This window comes from Myxocyprinus asiaticus, chromosome 19 (assembly GCF_019703515.2).
Source record: "Myxocyprinus asiaticus isolate MX2 ecotype Aquarium Trade chromosome 19, UBuf_Myxa_2, whole genome shotgun sequence".
Lineage (NCBI taxonomy): Eukaryota > Metazoa > Chordata > Actinopteri > Cypriniformes > Catostomidae > Myxocyprinus > Myxocyprinus asiaticus.
In genome coordinates, this window is record NC_059362.1 from 38,166,379 (window position 1) to 38,182,715 (window position 16,337).

The 16,337-nt window shown below is 34.9% G+C and overlaps 2 protein-coding genes across 2 annotated transcripts; both read right to left on the bottom strand.

The window, feature by feature from the left end:
* Positions 1-55: 55 nt before the first annotated feature.
* Positions 56-3,932, bottom strand: LOC127456676 (lymphokine-activated killer T-cell-originated protein kinase homolog). Its single transcript, XM_051725143.1, has 8 exons — positions 3,831-3,932; positions 3,612-3,685; positions 3,360-3,453; positions 3,110-3,249; positions 1,326-1,495; positions 1,076-1,205; positions 815-988; positions 56-484 (listed from the first exon to the last, which is right to left on the bottom strand). Exons 2-8 carry the CDS (start codon positions 3,679-3,681, stop codon positions 252-254), a joined length of 1,011 nt encoding a protein of 336 aa, XP_051581103.1. The 5' UTR covers positions 3,682-3,685; positions 3,831-3,932; the 3' UTR covers positions 56-251.
* Positions 3,933-4,169: 237 nt separating this feature from the next.
* LOC127456675 (solute carrier family 35 member D3-like) lies at positions 4,170-15,608 on the bottom strand. Its single transcript, XM_051725142.1, has 2 exons — positions 13,329-15,608; positions 4,170-10,722 (listed from the first exon to the last, which is right to left on the bottom strand). Exons 1-2 carry the CDS (start codon positions 13,762-13,764, stop codon positions 9,890-9,892), a joined length of 1,269 nt encoding a protein of 422 aa, XP_051581102.1. The 5' UTR covers positions 13,765-15,608; the 3' UTR covers positions 4,170-9,889.
* Positions 15,609-16,337: the final 729 nt, after the last annotated feature.

Sequence of the window (16,337 nt, forward strand, 5' to 3'; positions counted from 1 at the left end):
ATATATGATGACAACAGTTCAAAATACAGTATTTTATTCAAATTGCACTGTAGCCACTACAGTTTTTACAATTCGTCCAAAGGTAAAGGTCGAGAGTACATAATGTAATGACTCATTTCTGAACAGAAAAGTATTTACAACGTGACAAACAAATAACCCATGAAGTAAAATTACATGAGAAAATTCTAACTAGACACAACAGGTAAACATACAAACATATTTCAGTTTGACAGGAATTTAATAGTTAACGATTAATCAATTACAATGATCTCACTGTCTTTCTCACAAAGCTGGCTGTTGGATTCCAGCACCTGGACAATGTGAGCTGCAGAGGGCCTTTTATGAGGCTCTTCCTCTGTACAGAGACAGAAGAGCTCCACCATCCTCTGGTAAGCTCCTCCAAGAGTGGCTGAATCCAGAGCCGGTCGAGTCCCCAGTCTTTCATAATATGCATCTTCATCAAAGTCTTCCTCAAAGGAATCATCTAAGAAAAATATAAAAGGCACTTTAATGGAAAAATTGGTCCTCGCCACAAAAATTCTTAAAATTATTTTGCTAATTTGAACTCAAAACACTCTCGTACTCTGTCCCTTGAAACCAAAAATCCATTATCTTAACATTTGAATGACAATTGAAAACAATGACTGCACCCACAAATAACTGTAAATAGAACTTTTGTAGAGAAAAGGGCATTCAATGTACTAATAAAATTATTCTTCGCACAGTAATAAATTTTTTAAATTGCAGTTTTGACTTAGAAATTACAAAGTGCTCTACTACAACCGTAAAGCTGGTCTGTCTGATATTGCTTTACCATCATCACCCTCAGTGTCCAGCATCTCCAGGTGAGGCACAGAAAGAGTCATCATCTCCCACAGCGTGAGCCCAAACGCAAAGATATCAGCTTTATCTGTGATGATTCCATCCTCCAAAGCTTCTTTTGGCTTCCATGGCTCCGTTCCAATGTAGCAGGCCTTTGGATCACTCACTGAGAAATACGAAACAAGATTAAGATCATCTTATCTCTAAATTGGTCGTGAGGAAGGGGAAAATATAATATAGAAAATTCACATACCCTTCATGTTCTCATCCAGTGAGAGAGACACGCCAACATCACAGATTTTGATGCTTTCAAAGTCGCCCTTGATGACAACATTGCATGATTTTATGTCTCCATGCAAAAGCTTTTTCTCATTGTGCAGGTACTATCGAAAAGCAATTATGGAACACATTAATACAAGCTCAAGATGGCAAGTGTTAAATAAAAAGCAGTAATTTTTTGTTAGTATCATTGATGGAAAATTGGCTGTTATTGATGTACATACCTGTAAACCACGTGCAACATGAAGGGCCACTTTTTCAATAGTGGCCACTGGAAATGCCTGTAGGCCCTCCTCTCTTCTCCTCTCAATGAGATCATTCAGAGACTGCTCGCCACCATACTCCATCGCTAAACACTTAGAGCCATCCTTTGCTGTGGTAAAGGCTCTGAAGCCTGAGTTTAGAAAACCATAGTAAAGATAAGTCATGTCTGAATGATATAATCATTAAATAGATTAATTCACAGCAATCTTACAGTCAACAGGAAATTAAAACCGACCCCATTTACTATCCAAATATACATCTTATTGTGAACGATTTATTGGTGTACGTTATACCAAGTAAAGGAAATGGGTGTCTTTGTAATCTTTTATTAACCCCTTAAACCAGCGGGAACAGGGGGGTGCTATATTGTGAAATAAGTTTATGCCATAAACTTTAAAGTCCCCGGTTACATAAGTCGGGCATACGTGGTATCATTTGAAAGTTTAGAATCTGAACTTTTCATAGAACACCATCACTTTTGCATTTATCTTACATAAAATAACAAAATAAGGGCTGAGAAACATCTAGAGGTAACGTGGTAGAAATATTCATATTAAAGTCTTTCGCATATCACTTAAATGGACAAGCCATGTATCAAATGAAAGCTCTCATTCTCAGGTGACTATACAGTTTATTTTGTTGCCCTAATACCACAGTTCGAAAGATTTTCAAAAGAACCACAAAGTGAAATATGATTTCTCCAAGACATCAAATGTCTCTTTTATGCGCCGATCACTGCTGCTGTAAGCCCAAAGTTGCCAACAACTTTATATCTGCTCTTACCTTAGGCCGTTTTTTTATTTACAAAATGAGCCATTTTTTATTGTCTGTGAGCTTGCTTGGCTGAATAATCCAATGTTATATCTTAGATGTCCAGGACAAAAAGCATGCTAAAACAAATCATCATACAAATATTTTATCGAATATTGCTGATAAAATGTTATATATCATCACAAATATCAGCATTCTAATGGCACCTAGATTGAGCTTCTAGTCCACTCAGAGGCCCAGATATTCTGTGAAAGAACTGAAAATTAGACTATATTTATGGACGAGCGCATCTGTGAGGGCTGAAATGCGTTGGAGCACCACCTACATTTCAGATCTGCATATTGTGAAGGAACAAAAATTATTATTATAATTTTTCCAATGTACTTTCTGCCATCTAGTGGAATTAAATAAGACTTTTTGCAGGTAGATGGAGTGAACAGAACCAGAATAACATGCTTACAAAATTAGGACAAAAATAAATAATAATAATAATAATTATATATATATATATATATATATATATATATATATATATATATATAAACTTTGTTCATCATTACTTTGTAAACATATACAATATTATTTATGATTGGGAGTCTTTTTTTAAATATGGGTGTGGTTTTTGTTTTTTTCCAATTAGTCCACAGTATGTGTGAATGGTGAGCTTTTAAATTTGTGTGTGAAAAATTGCAGACAGCAGTCTAAAAGTACACCAGTTTTAAAATATAATAATTTTAATTTCCTCTCAAATGACTTTCCTTTTCAGGTGACATCACAAATTCCTCTAATTTTTTTAAAACCTCCCCTCCAACTACCTTTTCACTTTACATAATTAATCAATTGTCACATTACTTTTTTTCCCTCATTAAACACCCTGTTTCACTCAGATCAGATTTTGGAAGTAAATTGAGGGACAAATGGTATTTTATGTTGACTTGCAGCCACTGGTAATACAAAGGAATATTTACAGTACCAACAATATTGGGGTGCTTCAGGTCTTTTAAGATCTTTGCCTCCTCGCACAGACGCCTTTGATAGACATTCATCTGACTCTTTGCACACTTGCTGTTGATCTTCTTGATGGCCCATGGTGAATGAGTCTGCTTTCCCATCCTAATGTATATATATAGGATATACATTGTTTATCATGAATAGAGGATTAAACTTTTCTATTTTACTAATTTGAAACAGGTAGTGCAAGTGTAGATGAAAAATGTACCTACCTGTTCATGAGATAGACATTAACTCCAGTCCCACAGCCAAGCTTCTTCATGAAGGGAGAGGCAGGAATGGTGACTGGGGTCCCACATGCACTGACTGACCTCAAATACATTACATTTTTATTAAATACTTTCATGCAACCCAGAAGAAACAGATCACAACATCAAGATTGGAGAAAACCCCGTTTAAATAACGGCAAAGCCCAAATTAAATGACACTAAATGCACTGTAATGACTGAGTAAAACAACTCTACCTGGACTTTTGACTTTTGCAGGCTTGCAAGGTGTTTTAAAGGCACAAGGTGACTCTTTGCTGACCTCCATTTGTCTAAAATGAAGAAATAATAGATAATTTTACATTGCCACAATCCGAAAAACACAAGCTTAATTAATCACGCAATACACAAATTGATAAAAATGAACAAAAAAATGTGAGCAAATAATTCGTAATATAAGCAGTATATTTAAATTACCCTCGAGATGAACTTTACAACTGCTGAAAAACGCGCCCGTCTTTCAAATCTACCCGTTTGATTGACGTCATGTGAATGTAGAGCTACAGTGTCCGTAGAGGGACACTGCTTGCATTTTCGTTTATTTTTTTAGTTCCTTACTCAACATGCGTTGAGTGCTGAATTGCATATTACCATACTACTCTTACTATTATTGCCATAGACAGACATGGCAGAAGTAGTACGAGTAGTATACGTAGTATGCAATTCTGAACACAGCCATGGTGATTTATATTATATTATATTATATTATATTATATTATATTATATTATATTACTATAAAATTATATATCGCTCAATTACGGAAGCTCTGAACCGCACGGTTTAAAAAAATAATAATAAGAGTGAAAAAACAAATAGTGTCTCAGTTCCTTAAATTTAAGTCTTATTTTTTTTCTCTCTTCTTAAATTCTTTTTTCTCTCTTCCAAAATATTTTCTTCTCTCTTAAAAAAAAGTTCTTTCTCTCTTCAAAAAAAATTTTTTTTTCTTTTTCTCTCTTCAAATTTTTTTTTTCTCTCTTCAAATATATCTACAATATCAAATGTTTGCCAGGATAAGTGTACTTGTATTAATGGGATCAACCTGCAGCTCTATTAATAATAAATGTATTATTCAGCTATATAGCAACAGAGAAAGCGTTAAAAGCATAATACATGTTTACTGATAGTGGCACCTGGTGGCCAAGGTTGGTACCGCATGCATGTTTTTGAAGAGAGAAAAACAAAAAATTTTGAAGAGAGAAAAACAAATTTTTTTTTGAAGAGATAAAATGTTTTTTTTTTTTTTTTTTTTGAAGAGAATAAAACAATTTTTGGAAGAGAGAAAAAAATTTTTTGAAGAGAGAATTTTTTTTAATTTTTTTTTAATTTTTTTTTTTGAAGAGATAAAAGATATAATATAATTAAGATAAAGAGATATAATTCTAATTATAAAGAGATATAATTACACATTTCTGTTTCGCTGGATATTATTTGTCTTTCAAAACAACTGATTCAACAGCGGTCTTTTTTATTAACATGAAATATTTAAATATATACAAACAAAGACAATGTGTAATTTGGAATTACACAGTGGATAAAGACAGAAATTCAAGACAATAGCACCAAAATAAATAAATAAATAAATAAATATTTAATTGTCAAGGGAATAAAATAAAAGTTGAATATTTAGAGAAAGAGCTTCAAAAATTCAGTGGGTGCATTTTGCTTTTTGGTTGAGCCAGTGGTCTTGAATGTACAAAAATTACTGATCTATGATATAATGTTTGATACTGAACGTTTATAAATTCATGTTAAAAGGGTCTCTAAATTTATCTTTAAAAAATCTGTATAATCTCACAAAATCAATACATTGTAGGCTACACTAAAGTTTAGAAATACACATCAATATACTGTAAGTGCCCTCAGTTTAAACTGCTAGACTGTACAATGTGACTTTTACCCACTAGATGGCGTCACATTATCACTGTTTTTTATTTATTTATTTATTTATTTATTTATTTTTTTATCTATCATGCATGTGTGCCAACAATATGTTCCGCTATGCCAGAGGCGAGTCTAGCAAATTTAGTGGTCCATGTCCAAGCACTTCAGTGTAGAGTGTCATTTTTCAAGCTTCTGTATTCAAGCTATTTTCTGGGGAGAATGTGAGAGACAGAGAGAGAGAGAGAGAGAGAGAGAGAGAGGGAGAAAGACTAATTTAAAGGCAAAAAAAGTGGACTCCAATTTGATTAAACAATGCTTTGCAAATCACTTCTATGCAAGATTTGAATGTGCTGATATAAGAAAACAGATCAGAGAAATGTGCTCCATAAAACAGCAATGACCCAAATGCATCAGTTAATGAAGAAAAAATGCTCTTTTATGCATATTCAGACAAAATGTATACCTATAAACATAAAATACAGGTGCCGGTATTTTTTTATTGTTTTAATATTGCATGTTTGGAGTGAAATTAGCTGCTGTCGTTAATCTAAAGAACAATCTGTTCTGGATCAGTCTCGTGCAGCCATTGAACATTAAATTAAACTTCAACTGGCCATAAATCACTTTACGAATAGGAAAACAAGTCAAAACCAAAAGCAAACAAATGCTTCATCAAAAGAACATGTGATATGTACAACATCACAAAGCAGAACATCTTTACTGCCATGGCCTGAAGCATGACATTAACTTTTTATATGTTTGGCTCTGAGGGTTTGTGCTATATTGTCTGGCAAACTGTCTTTTTGTACTACGCCTTGAGCAAAATAAAGAAGATAATGCTCCATTCTGTGCCCTGGCTGTGGATCTATTATCAATTAAAAAAATAGAACAAAAGCACCTGGTACTCATGAGAAATTTATTTGATTTTACTTTGTTCATTGTCAGGCAAAGAGGATTTTAATCCATGGGGAGTTTAAAATAAAAGTTGCTTATTAAAGCATTTACATTGCTCTGTAGTTTTTATGGTCACAAGAGATAATACTGCAATGGTTATGAAGTCTAGTTTATTCAAGGCTGGTTTACATTATTTATTCAGCAGATGCGTTTCTTCAAATTGATGGTATAACTGGAAATGGAACTGGAAGAGTTCAAAGATTAGTATTTGGTATGTCCCCCTTTTGCTTTAACCCTTAATTGCATTCCTCAGGTCTTTAGTGACCCGGGACCTCATACTAGTGTCGCAATATATATTTCCACTTCCATAAATAATATTTTTATGATTAATTCATATCTATTTAAGTTTACTATCACAGGATATCCATTTAGTTGTTTATTACAAGACAAATGAGTGCCATGTTCATACAAATTACTACTTCATAATGTGGATTTTTTTGTGCAATGGTGGCAAATTATCATTATCCCGTATGCATGTACATATACATATACATAATATTTGTTACTCAAGGTGGCACTGTTGTTTCAGTGATTGAGTTGATTTACATCTGACATTGTTATTTGATGAAGAAGCAATGTGGAGGTAAACTATAGCAAGACAACACATGAACAGTATATGGCTACTGTCATTTGAGTGTACTACTGAAATTCTGCAAGTTGTGCATCTATTTAGACTCAATAAGTGCCTGAGAAAATATATATGTGTAACTTATGTGTTAAGTATAGCTCAATATGCAATTGACAGGCAGTCGAGTCTTATAAATTTCAGTATAGTAGTAATGAATACCGTTCTATCTTTTCTTGCATCATCTCTTTGACATATGTAAAATAAAAACACCAAAATGTACAAAATATATGCTTTTCTGTTATTTTCAAATTGTCTTAAAAATGCTTTGAAATTCTTACATAATTTTGTTTGTACACATTTTGTAGATCCATTTGTGATAGATATAAATGCCAGGTCGCCAAAGGCCTGAGGTATGTAATGATGTTTGGCAAAACGGCCATGCGTTTAAGGGTTAATAACACCATGCACTTGAGCTGGCATGGACTCCACAAGTACAAAAACTTAATGATACAGTACATGTTAGCCAGCATGATTTGTGAATGTTCCAAAGAGCATCTTGTGCGCCTCAATAGAAGCAAGGAAATTTCACCTTTTGTACAAAGGCGTTAACATGGTTAAAGCCACAAATGTAATTATTTGTTAGTTCCATCATTGCAGAATCTTAAATATTTTGCATTAAGTTTGCCTCATTAGATTTCTTTGTTTTCATTTTTTCAAAATCCTGACATTTTCTTGTTTAAAATTAGATTATGAATCCCAGATTTTCAATGTGGTCTCAGACTATGAACCCCACTTTTTTTAAAGGCACCCTTGGACATATGATCCTGCAGTTAAAGTGCTGGCTATGCAAGTAACTCTTAAATGAACACATTGCTTATGTCCTCATTTTGGCAGGTATGCTAAAGAGACATGTTCACTTTGTGTGTTTGGATAAGGAAATGCTGCAGGGCTTCTGTATTTAGAAATATATTTGTTTACACAGTTTTGCCATTTTTAGTAGTCTAGCAATCCCTACCGGTGGTAATGGTACTTTTGCTGAAAAAACAAACAAACAATGAAATGCATCGTAATGGAATGAGTAAACATTCACTATGGTAAAGTGAGCCAATACAAGCTCTAAAGAAATTGAATTCAAAATAATCTACTGTTATTTTGCTCAAAATGTAGCTTCCAATTCTACAGTATATTGTTTTGTAAAGCAAACTGTATCATGGACATCTGGTATTCAAAGATGTTTTTTAAATGATTGCAGTTTCATCAGACTAAAACTATTGGTGGGTAGAATGTATTATACACATTATTAAAGATACACAAAGATCATAATTTACACTGGTGGCCAAAAGTTTTGAATAATGTACAGATTTTGCTGTTTCGGAAGGAAATTGGTATTTTAATTCACCAAAGTGGCATTCAATTGATCACAAAGTATAGTCAGGACATTACTGATGTAAAAAACAGCACCATCACTATTTGAAAAAAGTAATTTTTTATAAAATCTAGATAGGCCCCATTTCCAGCAGTCATCACTCCAACACCTTATCCTTGAATAATCATGCTAAATTGCTAATTTGGTACTAGAAAATCACTTGCCATTATATCAAACACAGTTGAAAGCTATTTGGTTCATTAAATGAAGCTTTAACATTGTCTTTGTGTTTGTTTTTGAGGTGCCACAGTATGCAATAGACTGGCATGTCTTAAGGTCGATATTACGTCAAAATTGGCAAAAAAGAAACAGCTTTCTCTAGAAACTCATCAGACAATCATTGTTTTGAGGAATGAAGGCTATACAATGCTTGAAATTGTCAAAAAACTGAAGATTTCATACAAAGGTGTACACTACAGTCTTCAAAGACAAAGGACAACTGGTTCTAACAAGAACAGAAAGAGATGTGGAAGGCCAGATGTACAACTAAACAAGAGGATATGTCCATCAGAGTCACTAGTTTGAGAAATAGATGCCTCACATGTCCTCAGCTGACAGCTTCATTGAATTCTACCCGCTCAACACCAGTTTCATGTACAACAGTAAAGAGAAGACTCAGGGGTGCAGGCCTTATGGGAAGAATTGCAAAGAGAGAAAAAGCCACTTTTGAAACAGAAAAACAAAAAGAAAAGATTAGAGTGGGCAAAGAAACACAGACATTGGACAACAGATAATTGGAAAAGAGTGTTATGGATCTTAACCTCATTGAGCTTTTGTGGGATCAGCTAGACTGTAAGGTGCGTGAGAAGTGCCCGACAACACAGCCACATCTATGGCAAGTGCTACAGGAAGCGTGGGGTGAAATGTCACCTGAGTATCTGGACAAACTGACAGCTAGAATGCCAAGGATCTGCAAAGCTGACATTGCTGCATGTGGAGGATTTTTTTTGATGAGAACTCTTAAATAGTTTAAGAAATTCTGAACTTTCTTTCCAAATTGTAATCGTGTAACAGTATTTTTCACATTATTAATGTCCTGACTATACATTGTGATCAGTTGAATGCCACTTTGGTGAATAAAAGTACAATTTCTTTCCATAAGAGCAAAATCTGTACATTATTCCAAACTTTTGGCCGCCAGTGTATATATAAAATTATTTTCAATGAATTTTCCATACTACATGCAAATGGAAAAATTCACTGCCTCCTGTTCAAGAATTGCATTCGTAGACAAAACACAGGCACAGACACTGCGTGCACAGAAACATAAATAAACATTCAATATCAAAAGCAATCCAATTAAATTGAGATATTTGTCTTTGTACTGTATTTTGTATTTTGATTTTTGAAAGTCATTTTTAAACTGATTTTCATTTGATGAGAAAGATTATGTAAATCAGAGGATCCTTTATTTTATTTTTAAGTCAATAAATTGGTACATATGTTGGATTCCTCAATTTCGTATTCTTAAATTTCATAATCTCCAAAATGCTATGTTATATTCCCTCTAATGTACAAACAGACTATACCTCTTTTAAAATATAAATATTATCCATAAAACCATGTTCGGGAGAGTAAAAGGTAAACATTGTGCACACCATCAGTTTTTTAACACTTAACATGCATTTCTGGCAGACATCCAATCATCAAGGACTTTGAACCTCCATATTGTCAAGTAAAGTATCTTTCTTGAGGAACTTTAAAGTGCGGATGGATCTCCAGACTCCTACATAACTGTCGCTTAGAGAATGTCTTGTAGGGTCGCTGTCTGATTGTACTGCTGGTCTTTCTAATTCTATGGATTCTGCAACTTTATTCTCACGAATGGGACCCTGATCATTGCCATCAACTGATGCAGTCAGGCTGCCATTTGAAATACTGTCAAGATTGTTTGGAAGAGTTTCCATATCCCCATCAGGCTTGGCTGGTTCCACACAAGGTTCTCCTGGAAGTTCTTCATCCTTGGTGGCCTCGTCCATATCCTGGTAGGTCAACTTCTTTTGTGTTTCATGGTACTTCACTATACAGTATGTGATAGAGCCGATTGTGTTAACCACTATGCCTGCCACAAACAGTTTGGTTGGCGTGACGTCACTGAAGGCCAGCATGCCCACCGTGATGGTGGCTATACTCTTTACCACACCTACAAAGCTGGTGGTCACGGCAGAGTTGATATAGGTGCAATGCAGTGTGGTGAAGTTCATCGCACAGCCGATGAGGACACAAGCACAAAAGATACCTGTGATAATAGGGTTCTTCCAACCTTCATAGGTCCACATCTCAATGGCATCCATGCTTACGATGGAACAGATGAATAGAACTGGAGAGGCGACTACGGCAATGGTGTACTGGGCTGTGAGTGGGCCATAATCGCTGTCTGCACTTGCTTTCTGGATAAGCACCAGGTAGGAGGCATGGACGATGACAGCTAAAACGCCAGTCATGTAGCCAAAAGGGTCACCTGTTAAATCCCCTGCACCTGCAAAGACACAAAGTGACATGGTGCAAAGTTAAATAGACTGTGCCCTGTTTGCTGTACATATGATCATAAAACAGTCTCTGTAGTCTTCATGAGATGTGTAATACAGATATCACATGCATAAGCCCATATTAAACCTCAGAATATGGGTAGTCCATGTGTTTTTTTTACATCAACATCAAGATTTTACATTTTAATACATATGAATGTACAAGGGAAACTATAAATTGTCATGTGACTAGTTACCATTCCTTTTAAGCTTTATACCATTTTAATCACTTTTTTTTTTTTTTTTTTTGCCATATCTATTTAATTTTAAAATCATTTAGAGACTACATGTAAAATATGAACTTGCTGTGAGGAATTACAAAATTAATTTGTCACAGAAAGTACAACTTTGCATGTATTGCATGTACTGTAGTCTCCATAAATATTAAGAAAACTGCAAGCATAAAAAAACATGGCAAAATGCTGTTTAAAATGTTTTTAGATGGAATATATTATGTCACTCCGTCAATGAAATTACACTAGTTTATGGTTAACTCCTAAGTAGTTAAACTTACTGTAATACTACGGGAAAAAAAATGGGATTATAAGGTGATATTCTAAAAAACAGAAAAGAGATATTAAGCTTATAAATTTTAATTTGCTAAGTTCATACTTTTTATTACAGTGTTTATGTTACTGTATATTGTACCAGCACTATATTTATAAATTGAATTTACAAGTAGTGTATTTATTAAGTACACACTAACACTAATTAAAGTATTGTGCATGTACTTACACTCAAAAAATATATTTTTAAGATTTACGCATTTTAAATCTGTAACAAATTGATCAAATTGAATTATCTTTAAAAAATAAAATTACACTTTATTAATTTCATTTAGTTAAAGATTACAAACTTCAATTCTATCGAAATTTGCTATGAAAATGAAATATGTAAATCTTAAAAGTAGGCATTTTTTTAGTAGTATGCTATAATAATTATGAAGAACTTTATTACTCTGTGAACCTGCTTGTAACACATTGTTCACACATGAATATTATTTCTATAATCATTAATTACAGTAAAATGTATTGTGTTGCATAACAATGTATTACAGTTTGAACAATTATTACATTCACTTATTTTTTTTAAAAGGACAATAACTGACAAGTGGAAGCAATAATTCCTTTGAAAAATCTTATTTATTTAAAGGATTAGTTCACCCAAAAATGAAAGTTGAAAAATTGATGCATTTCTATGCCCAGCCTTATTTTTTTGAGAGTTTTTGGACCGATGCCAATTCACAGTGGACGGAGTTACCTGCGCAATGCAGAAAATAGAAAACAAGTGATCGATAGAATGTACCGTCGCTTGTCACTGTTGGTTAAGACAAAAACTCTGATTAATATATGAAAGAAACCTTATATTGCATGTCATTTGCCATCAGGTTAGGACACAGTGTGACTGTGGCTGCCTGTAGCCTCCTCTATGTTTCTGTCTGATTTCCAAGTACTCCGTTCAAAAAATAATGCTGAGCAAAGAAATTGATAAATTCTTCAACTACAAACTCTTCAGACATGTTTAGTAAGTTCTGTTCTCTGTTTTGTGTGCAGCAGTGTTGTGCTCTGTTGTCGATATCGCTGTGGAGGACCTGTTTTTAGATAAACAAAACGAGTTTTTGCTTGAACGCCCCAAAGTCGTGAGGGGGCTGCATGAAATGTTGCTCTCGTGCCATATCATGAACACCCACAGGAGATCAACGGTCAGTGAACAGTTTCACTAAATAATACATTCGATTTCACCAAACCTTATCATATGTTTTCATAACAATCATGACTCTCTTGGAATAATGTGTTAATTCTGAATAATACTTTTGAATTCTTTTGAAGCTTGAAGAGGTAGTCACCATAAACTGACACATAACAACACATGAGTGAGTAAACAATGACTGAATTTTCATTTTTGGGTGAAATATCCCTTTAAATGAATATTCCGTGTTCAATAAAAGCTAAGCTTAGTTGACAGCATTTGTGGAATAATGTCATATGAATAATGTTGATTACAAAAAAAAAAAAAAAATCTGATTTATACGGTGAGGCACTTATCTGTAAACGTTAAAACAATCACTGTTTCAAAAGTAGCTACAAGACGTAAACAATATGCGTGTTAACATGATTTTAGTGTGATAAAATCACTAACTAACCTTTTCTGTGTAAAGTTATATCCACTTGGTTTCCATGACGACGTAGTGCCATAAACCTTAAAACGTCTGTAAAAATGATATTTTAAACAACTTTACAGCTGAAATAATACATGAGTTCTAATAGAAAATTCAATGTGTGTTTTTATAAAAATCTAAGCTTCACATTTCTGCCTTTTAACCCTCCAAAAATTGGCCCTATTCACTTAATTGTAAGTACCTCACTGTAACTTAGATTTTTTTTTTTTTTTTTTTTTTTCGAAATTCATTTAGTGGTAATCAATATTGTGCCACAAATGCAGTCGATTGAGCTTGTACTGAACCCGGAATATTCCTATATATCATATATTTAGGCACATTTGGGACTAAATATATGTTAAAACAGTTTTTTTCTATACATATCCAACCTATTCTTACCAGCCAGTGCAGCTCCACCAGTGGTGATGAGAACTGCTGCTATAACCCCAGGTGATGGGATCCCATTCTTCAGAACACACACTCCAATTCCCAACGTAACCAAGGGCAAGCATCGCTTAAACACAACATACATGGGTAAACTCAGTCCTTTGAGAGACCAAAGGGTTAACGTGGACTGCAAAGTTGCCAAAATACAGACACTTGCGAAAACTTTCACTAAATGAAAGCTGAATGGTGGTATGTCTATTTTACCCAGTCTCCTCAAAACCTCTAATGTGAGCGCCGCAGTGCCACTGGTCAGACACTGAATTAAAGTCAGATACGTGAAGCTATACGTCGTGATGAGGAATTTTAACAAAATATTGAGCGATCCCGAAAAAAATCCATGCGCGACGGCCACCGAGATGCCCAGCAAACGTCCCTTGCAAACTTCCATGTCTTCCTTAAACGCTATACGAATGGTAGAAAATTCAGATGATCAGGTCAGATCCAATACAAATACTGAGTAGGCTATCTTATGCACTAAGGCAAAACATTAACCATTAACATATGTCCTAAAAGTACGAGTTCCCATGAATAAGAAGTGGGCGCAAAAATAAACTACAAGCACAAACGTATCAAACTGAAGAATATATATTAATTACGAAAAACCAAGCATGTCCACATTGACTGGGGGTTCCCGGCGTCTCCGTATTACGCACTCAACGAGTTCTGAGTGCTCTGCTGAATATTCACCTCCGCTCTCCAGGTCCTCCCGTGCGTAATTCACAAAACACAAAGCTCTGGCTCTGTGCGCTGTTGAATTAATGCGACACTACAGCAGTAGCTCCGACTCTTTCCACAGCAGCCAATCCATTTACTTTGATGTACTTTACACTTTTATACTCTGAGGTAGTCTATAGTTCTAAAACAACAATGCAAAATGTGGGTAAATTAGAACTGTAAACTGTTATAGTGCTTTCCTTAAGCACCATGGCTTTGTTCACACCACAGGAAAAATGAGATTTTTCCTCAAATCCGATTTTTTTGAGAGACTGTTCAAACTGCAAGTTATATGTGGCCAGATCAGATTTTATTCTGTTCAGACTACAGTCGCTTTTGCTATCATATCCACATTAGATGTCATGGGTAATGCAGCATGATTGCCTATATTCACCATGCATGAGATTTTATCAATGGATGTTTTACCATTGATTATGGTTTTCATGAGGGCAGTATCCAAATATGAACATTCTGCACAGACAACGGCTTAAAAATGGGAGAGGTGGTATATGCAATGTTTGTTGCTGCCCGTTTTAGCGGGGATGTCCTGAATTTTGGCCGAAATTACGACGTCTCATACGGGACACCTTTTATCTTGGGGTCCTGTATTTTAGCAGAGAGTGAAACATTCCATTTTGAAGGCTTTGCGTCCCGAATTAAATCATAAAAAGGTCCCGCGTCCTGTGATGAAACTCTCAAATTGCGCAAGCGTCCCGTATTCGCATGACATTCAATACTTTATCGCGTTGTGGTTTCTTGCAACCGGTATGGGTTGCTGCACCTTAGTGCATCTCTTTGGGTAAGTTAAGCCAATGTCTGTGTTATTATAAGAGGTTTGCAGTGATGATCTCTATGCCCTGTTTACCTTCCACTGTGACAGTTTTGTAGGGCTGAAATGTGTAATAAAACACGCTGAACTAACACATGCTGAAATGACTTATGTCATTTTTATTGAAAATTCTGTTTGTAACGATCCTACTCTGTGGCCATCATTACTGTATTAAATTCAAAGTGCTCGAAGTGAATTATGCTGTTCGGCACAATATGTTTTCTTGTCGCAAAATCTGACGTTTAACAACCATGGCGCACAGCAAATGACGAAAAAACACATGAAATCCAATCTGACCCTTCAGACTGAGACGCATTAAGAAAAATCTGATTTTAATCGGATAAAATCATTAAAAATTTAATCGGTTTGTCCTGTTCAGACTACAAAAACCTAAACAAATTTGAGTGACTGCGTCCAAAAAAATCGGATTTTTTTTTCTGCAGTGTGAACAAAGCCCATGTCCAAATACATGACTGGATTTTCTCTAGTTGTAGTTTGAGCTTCAAAACTTTGTGTTTACTGTTGCAAAGGCTTCATATCAGTTTTGCTGATTCAAGGTCATTTGGTTAATGACAGCCTTTGGAAAATCCTTAAAACTGACATGCACATGGCCTACTATTTACTGTACAGTATTATAATGTAACCTCGTGGAAATAGTGAATAATATATTAATACACTTAAAAAGTATCATGGTTATACACTCACCTGAGCACTTTATTAGAAACACTATCTTCAGCTGTTGTAGCTCATCCGCCTCAAGGTTCGACGTGTTGTGCATTCTGAGATGCTATTCTGCTCACTACAATTGTACAGAGTGGTTATCTGAGTTACCGGAGCCTTTCTGTCAGCCTGAACCAGTCTGGCCATTCTCCGTTGACCTCTCTCATCAACAAGGCGTTTCCATCCGCAGAACTGCCGCTCACTCGATGTTTTTTGTTTTTGGCACCATTCTGAGTAAACTCTAGAGACTATTGTGCATGAAAATCCCAGGAGTTCAGTTACAGAAATACTCAAACCTGCCTGTCTGGCACCAACGATCATGCCACAGTCGAAATCACTGAGAACACATTTGGTCCCCCAATCTGACAGCTGATGTGAATAACCGATTAAATGGCCCGTCGTTTTTAAAATCAATTTATTGAATGTTAAAACTTTTTTAGTCTTTCTTTGCAGGTTTAATGTGCATCCAAAATTCCAGTCACAACCAGAAAAAAATGCTGATTTGGTGCATAATGCAGCAGTTTTAACTATAAACAAGCCCAAAATACACTGGGGACTCTTATTTTGAAATATCTGTGCTTCCAAACACAACATGCACACTTGCAATCACCTACAATGCATTAAAATAAAAATGCTATAATGTAAACATTGTCATATGGGCTAAAAAATATTGTATAAGCAGTAGATCCTCATTCATC